Source organism: Cantharellus anzutake (assembly GCF_015039405.1).
Source record: "Cantharellus anzutake strain C23 chromosome Unknown EI90scaffold_5, whole genome shotgun sequence".
Classification (NCBI taxonomy): Eukaryota; Fungi; Basidiomycota; class Agaricomycetes; order Cantharellales; family Hydnaceae; genus Cantharellus; species Cantharellus anzutake.
The window spans coordinates 1,736,367-1,753,965 of NW_024066955.1; the positions used below are offsets into that span (position 1 = coordinate 1,736,367).

Here is a 17,599-nt window from a genome sequence, read left to right on the forward strand (position 1 = left end):
GTACACTTGAACGCGTCCGCCCTCTCCAGCCCCAATTCTTTCTCTGTCCCGGTTTCCTTTTGTTCCATTGACGGTCGATTTCCTAATTCAAGGGGGAATGCCCCCAGCTCCCCTTTGTTTTCTACTTCCGGGACTCCTGTCTCCCATGCGCATATGTTTTCTCCTGACGGTCTACTTTCCCCAGAAAAATGTGATCCCTCCATTGTTTTCTCCGCTCTTATAGATTCAGGTTCCTCTGACTGTTTTATTGATACAGAATTGATTAATAAAATAAAGATCCCGACCTATACCATGACCCCTATGCAGCTCCGCTTATTCGACGGCACCACAAACAATGTGATAACCCGCGCCGTCGACCTCCCCGTCCATTTTATTACCGGTGATGTTACCCTGATGACATTCTTTGTCACCCCATTGGATGGCTCTTGTGCTATCGTCCTTGGACATAACTGGCTTGCCCGATACAATCCGTTGATTGACTGGGTAAAGAGCAGTTTAACTTTCCAGACATCTGAACAATCCAGTCCGATCCCCCAGAGCTCTCCTGAACCATTGCCGAATGCTGTTCCTCCAGCGGACACATCGGTTCCCGTATCCAAAGACACACCGAGTAATCCCGACCGCCAGGCTCCTTTGATCGAGTTAGTCAGCCCTGCGGCATTTGTCCGCGCTGCCCGACTAGAAGGTTCTGTAACCTTCAGCCTGAGCATCCCGTCCCAAGCGAGTGAGCTGCGCTCATCCACCCTGTCCGAGCCCGCCGACCTCGAAGCCGTACCGAAGGTCTATCACGAATTCGCCGATGTGTTTAGCAAAAGCAAGGCTAACACTCTGGCGCCACATCATGAGTTCGACCTGAAGATCGAGCTAGAGGAAGGTGCGCACCCCCCGTTGGGAACCCTGTATTCCCTATCCCCGACCAAACTTGAGGCTCTTCAAGCATTCCTAGACGAGCACCTGGCAACCGGCTTCATTAGGCCGTCTTCATCGGCTCACGCCGCGCCAGTGCTCTTCGTCCGCAAGAAAGATGGATCGCTCCGTCTTTGCATGGATTTCAGGGGCCTCAATCGGATTACAAAGAAAGATAGATACCCGCTGCCTTGCATAGCAGACCTGCTAGATGCCCCAAGCCAAGCGAAGGTATATACAAAACTCGACCTGCGGCACGCCTACCACCTTGTGCGCATCGCCGCAGGCGACGAGTGGAAGACCTCGTTCCGAACCCGCTATGGTTCCTATGAATGGCTAGTCATGCCATTCGGGCTCACCAATGCACCTGCGGCGTTCCAGCAGTTCGTCAACTCTATCTTCGCCGACCTCTTAGATGTCTGTGTTGTCGTATACCTGGATGATATCCTAGTGTACTCTGAGGACGAAGCCTCTCATGAGGAGCACGTCCGGGAAGTCCTCCGCAGGCTTCGACAGCACGGGCTATTTGCCAACCCGAAGAAATGTGAGTTCCATACCGAGACTACGGAGTACCTCGGGTACGTACTTTCTCCTAGCGGACTCGCCATGTCCTCAGAGAAGGTGAAAGCCATCCAAGATTGGCCCGAGCCCCGTAAGGTAAAGGACATTCAGTCCTTCTTGGGATTCGCCAATTTCTATCGGCGATTCATCCACGAGTATTCCGATATTGTGGTACCACTGACCCGGCTCACCCGAAAGGGGGCCCCTTGGGTATTCACCGACGATTGTCGTTCGGCTTTCCAACGACTTAAGGACGCCTTCACTTCCGCCCCCATTTTGACCCATTGGGTTCCCGACGCGCCGATCATAGTCGAAACCGACGCCTCCGATTACACGATTTCAGGCATTATCTCTATCTGCTGTGCAGATGACGAGATACGCCCTGTCGCTTTTCGTTCGAGGACATTGACAGCGCCGGAACTCAACTACGACACCCACGACAAGGAGCTTCTAGCAATCTATGAAGCATTCCGAGGGTGGTGGCATTACTTAGAAGGCTCCGGTACCCCCGTCGATGTGGTTACTGACCACAAGAATTTGGAATACTTCTGCACCACGAAGCTCCTAATGCGCCGCCAGGCTCGTTGGTCTGAGTTTCTCTCTCAATTTAACTTGGTTGTCCGTTTCCGCCCGGGTAGACTCGGTGCGAAACCAGATGCGTTGACTAGACGCTGGGACGTCTACCCCAAAGAGGGGGATAGGGACTACGCTCGCGTAAACCCTCAGAACTTCCGCTCGCATCCTCCCTAAGAGCTACATACCTCGCCGAACCCGTGCTACGAGTGAGCTCCCTCGTCGACGTCGACGCCATCCACAAAGACATCCTAGCCGCCCTCTCCACTGATCCCACCATCGCCGACTACCTCGCCGGCCCGATCCCAGAGGACTCCCGTTGGTCTCGAGACGCAGATGGCCTATTACGGCTAGACAACCGAATCTACGTCCCCGATGCCAACGACCTCCGGCTTCGCATCCTGAGGTATAAGCATGACCACCCACTCTCTGGCCACTTCGGGCAGAACCGAACCTTGGATCTGTTACGCCGAGAGTACACCTGGCCGGGCATCCGCACATTCGTCAAGGACTATGTGTCCTCCTGTACGGCTTGCGCCCGCGCTAAGACCCCACGACACAAGCCGTATGGCTTGCTCAAACAGCTACCTATCCCCGAACGCCCGTGGCACTCCATATCAATGGATTTCATTGAGCAACTTCCCGACTCCTCCGGCTTCATGGCTATCTTGGTTATCGTCAACCGGCTATCAAAGCAGTGCGTCTTCGTGCCAACGACCGATACCATAACAGCCCCGGAGTTAGCGAAGTTGTTCCTCCTCCACGTCTTCTCCAAGCACGGCGTTCCATCCCACATAACCTCTGATAGGGGTTCAGAATTTGTTTCCCACTTTTTCCGCTCCCTTGGCAAGGCTCTGGACATTCGCCTACACTTCACCTCGGGTTACCATTCCGAAGGCGACGGTCAGACCGAACGAATGAACCAAACACTGGAGCAGTATCTGCGCATCTATTGTAACTACCAGCAGGACAATTGGTCTGAGCTCCTGCCCCTGGCGGAGTTCGCCTATAATAACGTGCCGAATGCTACAACCGGTGTTTCGCCGTTCTTCGCGAACAAAGGTTACCACCCGAACCTTGCCGTACACCCCGAGCGAGATCTGACTTCGGCGCGAGCCCAGGAGTACTCAGTCGATCTCGACTCTCTCCACCAATTCCTATGCGAGGAAATGAACCATGCACAGCAACGCTACCAAGGCCCTGCGGATGCTCGACGGCTACCTGCTCCCCCATTCAGCATTGGCAGCTCCGCATTCGTGAAGGCCAAGTACTTCCGCACCACTAGGCCTTCGGCGAAGCTCGCCGATAAGAACCTTGGGCCGTTCGAGATCATCGCGCAGCCAGGTTCTCATTCTCGTACTCTCCACCTCCCCGACACCATGAAGGCTGTGCACCCAGTCTTTCATGTCTCCCAACTTGAGCCCACTGTTCCCAACCCCATCCCGAACCGCACGCAGCCGCCACCGCCGCCAATCGAAATCGACGGCAAACTTGAATATGAGATCGCCGAGATCCTTGACTCTAAAATCGATCGCCGGCGAAGCTGCAAGCTGTTGTACCTTGTACGTTGGGACGGTTACGAAGGGACTACAGAAGAGACTGAGTGGCTCCCCGCGACCGAACTTGGTCACGCCTCAGACCTCGTTGCGGACTTTCACTCACGATACCTGGATAAGCCAGGACCAAATCGCGCCTAAGGCACAGGACGGAATGGATGGATTGCGCTTAAGGATCATGTAAGAACAAAGTGGAGTAGGAGTCGGAAGTAGACGTCGTGGGATGATCGACCCTAGACCCCGTCACACTCGCCTCCCTCTCCCCCGCTTCCCTCACCTCGCGCCTCGCCCTCGCCTCCATCAACCGCCTCTCTTCAGTGTCACAAACGTGTTCCAACAATCGTCCTGCCACGGCGGTTAGACCAGAGATCGCTTGATGGATGTCGCGAAGCACATCATAGATCCTGTCCTTCTCGTTGACCACCTCATCTTCCTCCGTCTCCACATCGTCCACATCCATCGTTGACCCCTCTCCTTTTGGCGCTTTGATACGAGGTCGCTTTGTAGATTGAGGCGTCCCTGCTCCGCGTACACACTTCTGCCTGGACTTCTGACACGCGGCGCAGACGCCGCGATCGCTGTTGCCTTTGACACACTCCACGCCTCTCTTCACGCAACGTTCGCAGGGGGGCAGTCCTTCCCCCGCCACTGATGTAGCAGCAGGACGCTTTGATCAGGGCGATCAGTAAGGGTTCCTGGCAAAGATCACACTGATCGGGGTACTCACCTTGCCTGCGACCACATCTGACGCCTTCGATCGCCTCTCCTCCTCAGCGGCGAGACGTGCAGCCTCAGCTCGAGCCCTGGCCGCCTCTTCTTGTTGTTGGGCCTCACGACGCGCAATCTCAGCCCTGCGACGCCGCAACCTCTCCGCCTGTTTCTGCTCCATCAGCTCTACATCGTCATCGGACTGATCGACGATGTCCTCCTTGCTCCACGTCCTTATATCCGTTGGATTTTTCTTGGGAGCCATGAGGTTGGAAGATCAGGTTGTTGTGGTGGTAAGTTCGATCACCGCACCGGCGGAACCAAAATTTCGGGCTCAGCCGAACCGGTTCCCACGCCAGTTCCTTGGGACTTCAAGGGTTCAGTCCTAAGAGGGGGATACTGTCACGACCCGGCGTTCCCCGGGGCCAGACGACCTCCTCCCTGACCCTCTCCCACGCCCGAACACTCCCCGCACACTCCGCTCGCCGCCCGTCGCTGTCTAACCACTTCCCGCCACCTCTCCACAACCCCTCTCTTGATTGTCATTGAACGACCTAGCGGCGCAGAGCGCCGCGACCTGTTGTCCCATGTTTCGCCGCACCTTGTTACCTCGCGGCGAAGGTCACGCTTGACCTTCGTTGTCTTGAACACGTGCTCTTTGTTTGTTTTCCTCCTTCTTTTCTCCGCCCGCAATCTCCGCGAGATCTGGCGACTTATTCCCTATTCAGTTTCCTAGCGCTTATATACAGCTTGTAACTAATGCTTGTACTGTAGTTCGAAATCAACTAGAATTACCCCTAGAGCTTACCTCTGTCCCCGCGAGACCTCTGACCTTCTAAGTATCAGGACCGCATCGAGAACGAGGCGCAACGCTCCTCCTAGAGTCGTTGAAGCCGAAATCCCGGCTCACTTGCCTAAGTAGCCTCGGCCTCGAGATCGGTGGGGTTTATCCCTCGCTAAAGCTCGGTCGGGTGTAGGACGCCTTTACCACTAGCGGGCAACGCTCGGTCGCCTATGGCTACCCTTGGTGAACCTTCCTACGGTTCTGACACATACCCAACCTCCTTTTCATCATCCTGTGCCTCGCACACCCTCGGACCTTCACCATTTCCAACAATTGTGACTCCATCGATGCATAAGACCCATTCAGGTGGGCAACCATACTCTTCTCCCTGACATCGACTACCCCGATGCTGTATCTCATGATACACTCTCTCCCACCTTCGACAAACCTTACCTGGCTGGTACCCCGAGTTTCTGCTCTGGACCTCCGGACCTTCAATACCATGCCAAGGTACTCCTTCTCAAGCCTTCGGCTTGCTGTCACGGCCGTGCATTCCGGCCTGTTAGCCGCCCGTCCCGATGCTGCCTGAGCCCATTCCCGCTATGCGAGCGTGAGCGCAAGCCCCGACCTCAGCCCTATCCTCCCTGAGGACTCCCTGCTCACTCCCCTGCTTGCCCCTAGGCTTCCCTATACTTGGCTGACTCCCCCGCTGCTGCACCAACCTTCCCACCCTGAGTCCGCCTCCGGCACCGTGCCCAGCGCGACTCCCCTACCCCGCCCACTTGGCCCCTACAGGGCCGCTATCATCCCCGCGCCTGACTCTGGCCCAACTCCGAGTCCAGCGCCGCTACGATACCATCGCCGCTATCACGGCCCTACGCTCTTTCCTTTATTTATCTGTTATTGTTTGTTTTGACCCTCGGTCATTGCCGGCCGCTATGCGGCCAACCCCGCTCCTTACCCTTGTTTGCTTCCGGACCCCTCGGCCTTCGGCCCGGGTCCGCTTCCATTCATTTCTTCCTCCTATATATATCCTGTATACTACATTATAGTACTTTAGCTCTAATATCAATGTGACCACGACCCCTAAGTCCTGACCCCAACAAGGCAACCCCAGCTAATCAGGGCTAACAACTGCTGGTAGTGGGCAACGGCCACAAAGGGCCCATGTGAAATTTGCCGCATGCACGCGACGCGTGACCCGCGTTCTCGTACATACAAAGGAAGAGCAGGAAAATTACTAGAACTGATGAGAGCCACAACTGAAAGCGCTAACAACTAAAACAGCAAACAGAAGCTAATGTACAGAGGTGAAATACAATGAAGAGAAAGTGAACTACAATGAAGAGAAAGAGTAACAGATGATGTGAAAAAATTCGACAAGAAGAGATGGAGGAGTATCGGGGAGGAGGAGGGAGACAAGAAAATATAAGCTAGGGGCTGGAGCAGATGGGAATGTAGTCGAGAATCGTGGTATTGGCAGCAGCAAATCCGGGATAGAGTAATATGCAGGTGGCAGCAGCGGCAGCGGGTCAAAAGCGTGAGCCCGGAAAGGCAAGCGGCAAATTGGATCTCACTCACCAGGGGAGCGCGAGATACCAGTCGATAGGGAGAGGGGAAAAGGGATCCGTCAGGGCCCCTTTATAGGCACGACCTAGGTAGTATGAAACCTAAGGTAGTATGGAACCTCTCCTCAACAGCGAAAATTCAGTACGTACCTCCACTGAATGGTCTGCTTCGCACATCTGCGCCGAAAACATTCAGCGTACGACTGAGGCAGCGTGATTTGACCCGTTCAGGCTAAGTTGCGCGATAAATCATGGGAAAACCGCGATCGGTGAGAGAAGGCATGTGAATGCCAAAGCGGTCGCGACTGGGCGCAGTCAGGTTTCCCAGCCAGTGGCAAACAAGGGCGGAAACCTGAGGTCAGCTGGGGGCAGACTGCTAACCCGTGATTAGTCTCGTGAAATGAAGACATTAAACAACAATGAGTCCGAAATGAGGGCCAAGAGACAGCTAGGGGGCACAGCACTCCCTTTAGAGTTGCTGAGGCCAAATGCCCTACCCCCGGGCCTTGTTCGTGGCATCACGGCCATCGCGGCCTATAGTGGCCCGCATAGGCGACCTTCGGTGCCGACCCCGGACCAGTGTCTAACACTTGCCCCCCAAACAACTCCGATCCCTACATGCCTGTGGAACTCCACCCCTTGTGTTGTCAATCTTGAGTTCTTCCCCATGTCAACCCCGAAAGGGATCCCGAGTTTGTTCTCTTACCCCCCTGCTCCCTCTGAGCGAGCTCCAGTCCCGCATGTTCTTTGGAACTCCATGGACCTCGTCTCACACCATCATTCCTTTCTGTGACTGAGTTGTACCATGCGCAGCACAATCCCATCCTTGAGATTGTTGTTGCAATTGGGAACTCCTTCACTCTGTTCCTTCGGATACTTCGGAGCCGACTTCGGTCCTCCTTGTATCATCACATGGACCTTCGGTCCCTCCCACACACTTTGCGAGTCACCCATCCGGCCTCCTTTGTGTCCCCTGGGTTCCTCCATTCCTTGAGGACCTCCCAACCCACCAAAGCTTGGTCTTGGAACAGACCTTGCTCCGGATTTTCCGCCACAACCTCCGGACTTGCCACTCTTAGGAAGTTATGGTTACGAAGGTTGAAGTTCTCTTTCTCAGACAAGGGATGAATCGCACCCACTTGGCTCCACTTCCCTTCCTTCTCTGAGCTTACCCTCTTGCTCTAACTCCATTCCTACTTCCGATAGGGTCTCCTCCATGTCCGGATCCGACTCCGCTACTCCGAGTCTTCAACATCGCCTTCGGTTCCTTGTCAAGTTCTTCCGGACTTTGACTCCACCGGCCTCCGGACCCTTCCGGACCTCTCTTCTCCTCCATCTCTCATTGGTTGAACACTCTCCCCAATCTCCTGAGTTGATTGACGAAAGCTTGCTAACACCTGGCAGCCTTCATCTCACTCCTGTGTTCTCCCACTCCCTCTGTCGCTATTGTAGTCGGAATATTCAGCCTCCGATTCTAAGGCCTTCAAGGGTTCAGGCCTAAAAGGTTATCCCACCTCCGGCTCTGACACCACCTTCGGTCCGACTCCGGGACATTCCGGGTCCGACCCCAACCTCGACACCTTCCAGACAAGTACGCAAAACCTATGCTCCCGACTCCGGACCTCCACTCCGGAATCCCGTTCGCGTCTCCGTCTCCGGAACCTCCGGTCTTAGCTCCGACCTCGGACTTTGACCCCACCTCCGCTTATACCCATTGTATTGGTTAGCTCATTCCATTTAATTACGTTTGCCAATATTCCGGAGTTTAACTTCCGAGTTCGGACTTTCCGGACTTACGTCGGACCTTGCAACTATTGCATTGCTCCATTCAGTTCCGCTATTCTCCCTCATTCCTATTTGGGCTGCTGCTTCCTTTCTATTCAGTCAGCTAGCCATTCCCCACTCCCAACCTCCTTCCTTCCTCCTTGGGCCTTGGCCCTTCATTCCTCCTTTGGGAAACACCATTGAGTCAAACCCTTGACCCTCGGTGTTGTTCCTCTTTCCATCTCCCTTTGTCTTCTTTCGTCCTACCCTTGTTCCTTTTGATTCCGGACCCCTCTGTCAGGGGACGCGCGTGCTCGCGCAAGATGCTCCGATAACCTAGTTGTGATTAAAGCCGGGGGAAAGGGATGTCCCCATCTTAGGGTCAGCTATATACATGTAGAGTCCGGCAATAAGGAAACCAAACAGATTGCCGATAGAATCACGTGATCATAGAATGTTCCAGAACAATGCCGGAGATGATCCGGGTCACCGGGGCTTAGGTAAGCGGAGTAGACGGGAATTACCGGCATACTTCCCACGCGCATACGCGCAGCCGGCATAGGGTCCAGGGTCATTGCTGATCCCTGACACCCTCCTTATATACAATGTACCTAGTAACTTGTAACCTCAGTCCGAAATCGACATGAATTCCCCCCAAGAGACTTTCCCTCTGCTAGATCCGAAATTAGGGACCCCTAGGACAACCAGCAATGGCACAGCGCTCCACCTGAGTCGCTGAGGCCAAGGTCCTTCCACGCTAAGTCTCCAATTCCACTCCGGAGTCGTCTGAATCCGCTGTTGCAGGGATAAACCCTTGCACTACAAAACAGAGCTCTTTCATTCTTTCATGTACATACATTCCCGTGACTGCACAGCCACAACTATACAACACCGTATCACAAGGACCTTTGGTGAGATTGAGAGAGGCAGGCAGGAGATTACTGTCCCCCCTGTGAGCCTGTGTGACGTTGGGATAAATTCCCTGTTACACCGCCCATTCTAACAGGCAGGGCATGTCGGGGCATGCCCTGACACACATCCACCACCGCTCGTGTGTAAACACCACTTACACATGAACCCTCACAGAACAAGTGAGGAACACCAAAGACATACAACCTTTGGGTCAAAATTCATTTTCAACAAACTCCACAATTTTTTTTTTCTCTCCCTGCAATACCAATGTAGCGCCGTTCACTTCAAAGTAACGGCCCACACTCATTCATTCCTTAAACCCCCTCTCTTTTCTTCACCAACATGTACAAAATCGCCCACTTTAAAGTGGCGACAACAAAACACTCATTGATAATTCCAAACTCAATGTAAATCAATTATTAAAACTCTGTTTTATTCACTATCAACCTTGTATGCGTCACAAATGCAATGCAAGGGGGGAGAATGTCAGGGCAATAGCCCCGAACCCCGAGCCACATGTAAATTAGATACATATAGTCACGTGGGCAAGTGGGAACCTCCGGGTAACTGCTTACACACCACTGTAAAATACACAAACTTGTATCACTTATGGCCTTGTGTGCTGAGCTACCCAAAGACCTCACAGGACCCTATTTGGACTACTGCTTCCTTCCATTTTTGTCATATCCGTGCATATCCGACCCCGACCCGACTTCCGGACCTCCACCCTCTTCACCTCCGGAGTCATAACCTACCGCTGCCGTTCCGACACTCACCTTCGGTCCTGGCAACACACCTCCTTCTTACCCCCCCACGCCACCTCTACTCCTCCTTCCTCTCCTACCCTATCTCCGTCCGCTCCGATACTCACCTCGGACCGAACATCACCCCTCTCGCCACCCTCCTACTACTTCTCCACCCTCCTGTTCCGCTCCTCCTTCGCCCAACCTCCACCCCCCATCATCCTCCTACACTTCCCCCGTCCGCTCCAATACTCACCTTTGGACCTGACAACCCTCCTCTCCGCCACTCCTTCCCCCTTACCTTTTCCCTCTCTCCTCCCTCTGGTACTCCTCCGCCACCCTTCCACCAAGTTACGACCTTCCACCGCTGTCCCGTACTTCCTACTCGGACACCGATCGTACCTTTGCTCCGAGCCTCCGTCATAGTCCCGACCTCGGACTTTGACTCCACCTCGGTCTTAGTCCATTGCATTGGTGACCTCATACTACGTAAACACCATTGCCAATATCCCTCGGACTTTCAACCCCGCCTCCGTAACCTCCGTAACCTCCGCAACCCCCGAGCTTCGCGGATCGCCTTCAGCACTTTCGCCGCCTGTAATGTATTTCTCGCGTTTACCCCTCATCCCTATTTGGACTACTGCTTCTTCCCATTCTAGCCAGTTAGTCATCATCCCCACTTCTCCTCATCCTCCTGCCCCTCTGGGCCTGCCCTCCCTACCTCCTTTCGGACGTATCACAGGTCCTGCCTTATGACCTTTGGTACCGCTCCGCTCCTTCTTCCCTTTGTCCCCGTTCAGACGTCTTCGTTCCGATTCGGTTTCCCTTTGTTTCCTTGTGCTCTTGCCCCTTCCATTATATATATCGGCGCTTGTACATACTCGTTTTGGCTCAGTCCGAAATCGACCTGAAATGCCCCCCAGAGACTTCCTGCTCACCTACTGTGAAATTAAGGACCAAATGGACAAACAGCAATGGCACAGCGCTCTGCTTGAGTCGCTGAGGCCAAGGTCCCTCCACACTAAGTCTCCGATTCCACTCCGGAGTCGTCTGTATCAGCCCCGTTCTAACAATCTTAGCCAGTTAGTCATCAACCCCACTTCACCTCCTCTGGGCTTCACCCTCCCTACCTCCTTTCGGACATACCATAGAGTCTAACCCATGACCTTCGGTACCGCTCTGCTTCTGTAATTCCCTTTGTCTCCATTCAGATGCCTTTGTTCCAATTCAGACCCCCTTTGATTTCCTTGTGCTTTCGTCTCTCCATTATATGTAGGCACTTGTACATACTCGATTAGACCCTCAGTCTAAAATCGACTAGAAATGCCCCCTAGAGACTTCTTGCTCATCGCTTCTGAAATTAAGGACCAAATGGACAAACAGCAATGGCGCAGCGCTGTAGGCGGGCACAGCCAGTACCATGCAAATGAGCTGATTATCGCGATTCTACCACCCGTGTCAAGCACCCCACTTCCGAAACACATCTACCACTGTTCCACATACCCCTTCCACATTTCCCATATTTTTTTCCGATTTTTTTCAAGCCATTCCTGACCACGGACAACCATCAGTTTCCAAATTGGGTAACTGTCACCCGCATATTCCGCCGCTTCCTCCATATCTCCATCAATTCTCCACCGATCTGGACGAATTTGGTATCGTTGGAAAGCCCTTGTTAACACAAGTCGAACAATGTTATGAGTGACGCATTTGGTTCAGCGGTTGTTCCGATCGCCATGTTTCTTTGTTTCCTTAACAACATCAATATTTCTTTGATATTACTTTTTTCTTATTTGTTCCTTGTGGATCTGTTGCTGTCCTAAACCTGTCGGATCATTCGGATTTCCACACGTATTTCTTCATATTTATAACTGCCTCTTTCCTGTATTTACAAAGAGGACTCCCCCAACAGAGAGAGGTGCTCCCCAACAGACATGAAGTTCTAGCAGACATTACTGTCAGGGACACATTGTAGGAGTGCATAATGGGTGTGCTCAAATTCATGGAGCCTTACACAGCAAATACGTCAAATTGGGCTCCCCCCCTTGTACATTATTAGGAAAAAGGAATCGTAGGAGGGAGTAATAAAAAAAAAGAAAGAGGGTTTTCGTACGAACCGAAAGCGTCTTTTCGCAAAGGAATTGGTTGAGATTTGGTGGAGAAATTCAACCTGAGATGTCCTCAGGTGCGAAGTCTGTGCACTTGACCGCGACCATGGGAACAAGGTCAAAAGTTAATGGAAGAGGACGATCTTGAGGTCATTAAATCCAGAAAAATGCCCAAAGACTCAGTGTGAATTTCACCCTAATTGGTTCAGTGGTTGTGGAGATATTCTGATTGTCAGGCATGACGGGAGTCATGGGACGATATGAACTGTTTGGATGCTCATGTGCAAGCTAGTCTCAATGAAAATATGGGTTAGTGTTAGACACTGGTCCGGGGTCGGCACCGAAGGTCGCTGTTGCGGGCCGCTATAGGCCGCGATGGCCGTGATGCCGCGAACAAGGCCCGGGGGTAGGGCGTTTGGCCTCAGCAACTCTAAGGGAGTGCTGTGCCCCTAGCTGTCTCTTGGCCCTCATTTCGGACTCACTGGGGTTGCCTTGTTGGGGTCAGGACTTGGGGTCGTGGTCACATCAATATTAGAGCTGAGGTACTATAATGTAGTATACAGGATATATATATGAAGATAGAATGAATAGAAGTGGACCCGGGCCGAAGGCCGAAGGGTCCGGAAGCAAATAGGAACAACAAGCGGGGTTGGCCGCACAGCGGCCGGCAATGACCGAGGGTCAAAACAAACAATAACAGATAAATAAACGAAGGGGTGTAGGGCCACGATAGCGGCGATGTTGCGGAGTCACGCTAGGTCGGTGCCAGAGGCGGACTCGGGGCAGGGAGGTCGGTGTGGCTGTGGGGGAGTCGGCCAAGTGTAGGGGAGCCTAGGGGCAAGTGGGGAGTGAGCAGGGAGCCCTCAGGGAGGATAGGGCTGAGGTTGGCGCTCGTGCTCGCGCTCGCACAGCAGGAATAGGCTCAGGCGGCATCGGGATGGGCGGCTAACGGGCCGGAATGCATGGTCGTGACAGTTAGTCAAATAATATAAATGCTGAAGAAGTCATTGGAGGAGTCTTGGAATTATGGCATTTTATTTGGACCCAGTTTCCCTGTGCACAGATAATCGAGTTATGTATACTGCTTCTGAGAATTCCCATTCTCAGTCAAATCTCCACCAAATTTCACAAAATTGGTATCATTAGAAAGCTATGGATAAGGAGAGTCGGATGGAATAAGGGATGGAGGTTTGACGCAGTGTTTGGAGTGGTATGAGGAAGTTTGTGTTTTCCTTTTCAATTTCTTTTGTTGATTGGAATTTTATTCTAAGCCAACGGCAGCGGAACCTTACCGCTGTTGTTGGTGGTCTTACTGCAACACCCTTTCAGCCCCCTTTCTCTTTCTTCCCTAGTTTTTGGGGAGTGAGTTGGAGTGCTACCTTCCGTTTTCTGGAGATTGTAGCAGATTCCTGCTTGCAGCATCTGGGGTAGAGGAGGCCCAGGTGAGATGCCCGACACTGGAAGCCTCGTGGGGTGTGGAGCAGGCATGCGTACTGGCAGGCCCAGCTCAGGAGGCAGTCCCTGGCCACTTAGACTGAAGTGGAAAAGGGTGTTATTATTATTAAAGGGGAATGCTATGCTACTTACCTGAAGTGGAAAAGGGTGAGAAGAAGGCTACTTCTTTGGTTCCCACTTCAGGTATGTTTATATACATGCAGCTTGGGTCACATGATGGGTGCCACGTCACCCTCACATACAGCCATAGTCACCCAGGTGTCCCTGTGGGGGATCCCGAGGACGTCTGCTGTGAACACATGAGTTGGACATAGCAGGGGGTCACCTGAAGTGCCTGGGCCAGGTGTGTTGTAAGCACACTGCAGGTGGGTCAATGGTACATTGATACAGAGAAAGGCTGTCTGTGTAGAATAAAGAGAAAATAAAGAGAAAGTGGAATAGATGAAGAGAAAGTGAAATAGGGAGAGAAAGAAAGCAGAAGGGGGAAGGAGGTAGGAGAGGACTGGGTGGTGGGGTACCAGGTGAAGTGGGGGTCAGGCGGGTGTGCCCTGACAGTTACCAGCGCCCAGAGCAGCGAATACGAAGCCAAAGAGGCTAAAGACATAGTACAGGGGCAGAGTTCCCTATCAGTTTGATTATTAGTGAGATTTATGAGTTTATCTTTTTTTATCACATCGCACCCGGACCATTTCTCCTCCCCCCTTTCTCATCATCCGAACCTCCCCTGAGCACTCCCAACACCTAGGCCCCCTCTCTTTCTCATTAGGGTGGTAGATCCCTTGACACTTTTGTCCACCAATAGCCCAATGAGTCCTGATTCCACAAATAGAGAAAGACATGAGGGAATATACCTATCATGGCAGATGAATCCTGAAGACCCAGGTATGCAAATAAACACCATACTGTAAGGGGTTGGTGTAGGTTCCAACCCCAGTGCTCCTCAATCCTCAGGTCATCAATAAAGTTGAGCTGTATGGAGCTTTAATTATCAACAATGGGAAGGAAAAGGAGTTCTGTTCCTTTTCCCAAATTCCCACCTTATTGTATATACATTGTTTATACATGTTTATTATGAGACACATATAGAATGGGGGTGGGAATTAGGGGGTGGGGTTACCACTCCTTACACATACAACGTCATCAACCAATAACTGTTGCTTCTCTTCCATCACTACCACATCATTGTCAAACCTCCACCACTCATTGATCTTCCACACATACTCATCCTTTGGCTCATCATGAGAGTCATCATCACCATCATCCAACTTAACATTAACAGCCAACTTTTTCAGTGAGTCCACCCCCAGACAAGAGAGTTGACAAAAATAATTGTGGAACTGGGGGCAGGGTATTCTGAGGATCTCCTCTTCTTCCATGGAATGGGTGACAATCAATGAATGACTGCCTGGTATTCAGATTGAGGATGGTGAACATCCTGTGTGCTCTGTTGGAGGGACCGTGTGCTATGGGAGGCCAGACGAGTTTTCATACAGCCACATTCCCACATCCAAGCGAGGAACTCACCCAGACAGCCACATTCTCGCAGTAGCATGACTACTTGGTCACAACACCTTTTCTTCTTGGTCACTTCAGACTTATCCATGAAGGCCACAAACTATATTCAATCTTTTGAATTAGTTTCTTTTTCCCTCAGTTCTCATGCATATAGTGAGACTGAGGTTAGTTACCTTCTTTTCATTTCTTATATCTTATACTCATTGTATATTACCTTATAGCTACTATCTACTAGAGCAAGCGGTTATTCCATTATGCTCTACTGAGGACTTTGATGATGATACAGTGAGGGAAAGAGGGTGAAAAAAGTGATTTGAGATGGGTAAACTCATCAGGAGCTAACATAGGCAGATGATCAGAACAAAGATGAGTAATATGTGAATCTTGACTCTGACATACAATTCTCCCAGCCTGAGTTCTTTCTCATCTTGCATTGGTGCTTGATCTCCTTACCAAATAACTCAGCATGCTCATGTGGATGCACTTGCTCTTCAAGGGCCAAATAAGGTGAATTCAAGTCTGTAGGACCCTCACTTTGTTGTGGTATCTTCAGCACTTTTTCATGTTAATACCCCCAATTCCATCCTTGTTGACTTACTTCTTCTGCTCCAATGTCATCTTTGGCCACTTGGCCTCATCTGTGCTCAACGAGAACTGTGGATGCTTCCTCTTCAATTTGATAAACCTGATCCTTATTGAGCTCCAGCTTCTTAACCTCATGTGAAACCATTAAGTTAGCAAGATCTTTTGCCTAGGTAAGTGTCAGGGCACACCCACCTGACCTAGCTCCACCCAGCCCCACTTCACCCAGTGCCTCACTCCCCTCCCCTGCCTTCTCCTTCCTTCTCTTTTCTCTCTCTTCCTTTTCTTTCTTTCTCTCTTCTCTTTCCTCTTCTTTCCTTTTCCTTCTATCACATGGACAACTTCTTTGTATCAATGTACCATTGACCTACCTGCAGTGTGCATGCATGACACACCCAGTCCCAGGCATGCCAAGATCTGTACTTCAGGGGATCACAAAAACTAGTCTCTATCCAAAAATGGAAGTCACCGGTCAAAACAAAGCACAGTAAAAGCGAAAAACAACTTAGAACATGCTGGAAAAATCTACATAAAATCGTGTGAGACTGTATCAAGGTAATAAACATCCATGCATGCAAGAAAGCTGAAATGATCAGTTCTAAATGCTGGCCATGCACAAATGTATGCGAACAAGACACGTGATTGCTGATGGTGTGCACGAACTTTTGCTATCTTGGCAAATATTGAGAACTGGGAAATGACCTTAGTATCAATAGAAAGGTCGGAATAAATGAAAATCATTGGTGCAGAGAGAATGTGAGAAACCATACAGAAATGAGCAAGATATAGGGGAATGATGTGTCATATCCCAGAATCCCAACCCCACACTTCCCCACCTCACTGCACCTTCCTAACAACTTTGCCATCCCCTACACCATTTCTCCCTATGATCCTACCCCACCTCTGCCCCTACTGTCTCAGCTCCGGCCTGGACTTTGGCACATTCACCCTTGGCCATCTCCACCCCGGAAGCTCGGTCCCAAGTCAGAACCTTCAGAATCCCCAGATTGCTCCAACCTCCAGATGGACCTCCAGCATTTTGTTATATACTTCTAAAACCATTCTTCTACCCATTTCATTTATTGGAGTCACCCAATATTTCTCAGATGTGTAACTCCGGCTTCAGAGCTATCTGTATCCCTCAGTGACTCTGCCCTTCACCATCTTGATTAGTCATCACCCACTTCTAGCATGGCTGACATCTTCTTTTCATTCAGTCAGCTAACTCTCCCTTACCCATTTCTCATTTCCATTCATTCCCTGGCCTTCTACTCTGCCCTCCTCGACCCGACACCTCGGTTCCCCATTAAAGATACCCTTCAGAACCTTTCAGTATCTTTCGGTACCTTTCAGTATCTTTCGGTACCTTTCAGTATCTTTCGGTACCTTTCGGTATCATTCAGACTTTGACTAAGTCCTCTCCCCACTTTATTATATATACATGTAGATTAGAACCCACTGTACATTAGTTTTAATCTTGACTAAACCTCACCCCCAAGCTCCCCTATGAGTGATTCATGTTCCCCTCTTACAAGATACCTCAGACATCTGAAATTAAGGACTACTAAGATGTAATGGAGGCACAGCACTCCCCTCCAAGTCGCTGAGGCCACGTCCTTCTATGAGCCTCTTGTAGTAGTCAGCAGACTCAGGCTTCCTGGAGAAGCTTCAGTTCACTACTGGAGCTCTCGGAACCCCCCTAGTTGAGCCCTGTCTGCACCCAGGATCATCGTGTTTTGACAGAACTCACTCCGTTTGATCTTTTCACAACCACCTAGGTTCGCCTGCACTACTCCTCCGCTCCTTCCTCACAACACCTCCACCCTTCCGTCATCCTCCTACACTTCTCCCGTCCGCTCCAATA

General features: G+C 51.4%; 2 protein-coding genes across 2 annotated transcripts; one reads left to right on the forward strand and one right to left on the reverse strand.

Moving 5' to 3' along the window:
- Nucleotides 1–7,872: 7,872 nt before the first annotated feature.
- On the forward strand, nt 7,873–10,831 carry EI90DRAFT_3117265 (uncharacterized protein; the record flags this gene model as incomplete). Its single annotated transcript, XM_039062969.1, has 3 exons — nt 7,873–8,076; nt 9,979–10,473; nt 10,538–10,831. 3 exons carry the CDS (start codon nt 7,873–7,875, stop codon nt 10,829–10,831), a joined length of 993 nt encoding a protein of 330 aa, XP_038922081.1.
- A 4,574-nt stretch (nt 10,832–15,405) lies between these two features.
- On the reverse strand, nt 15,406–15,771 carry EI90DRAFT_3117266 (uncharacterized protein; the record flags this gene model as incomplete). The annotated part of the gene is made up of 3 exons (XM_039062970.1): nt 15,406–15,491; nt 15,553–15,686; nt 15,752–15,771. The coding sequence occupies 3 exons, from the start codon at nt 15,769–15,771 to the stop codon at nt 15,406–15,408; spliced, it is 240 nt and encodes a 79-aa protein (XP_038922082.1).
- Nucleotides 15,772–17,599: the final 1,828 nt, after the last annotated feature.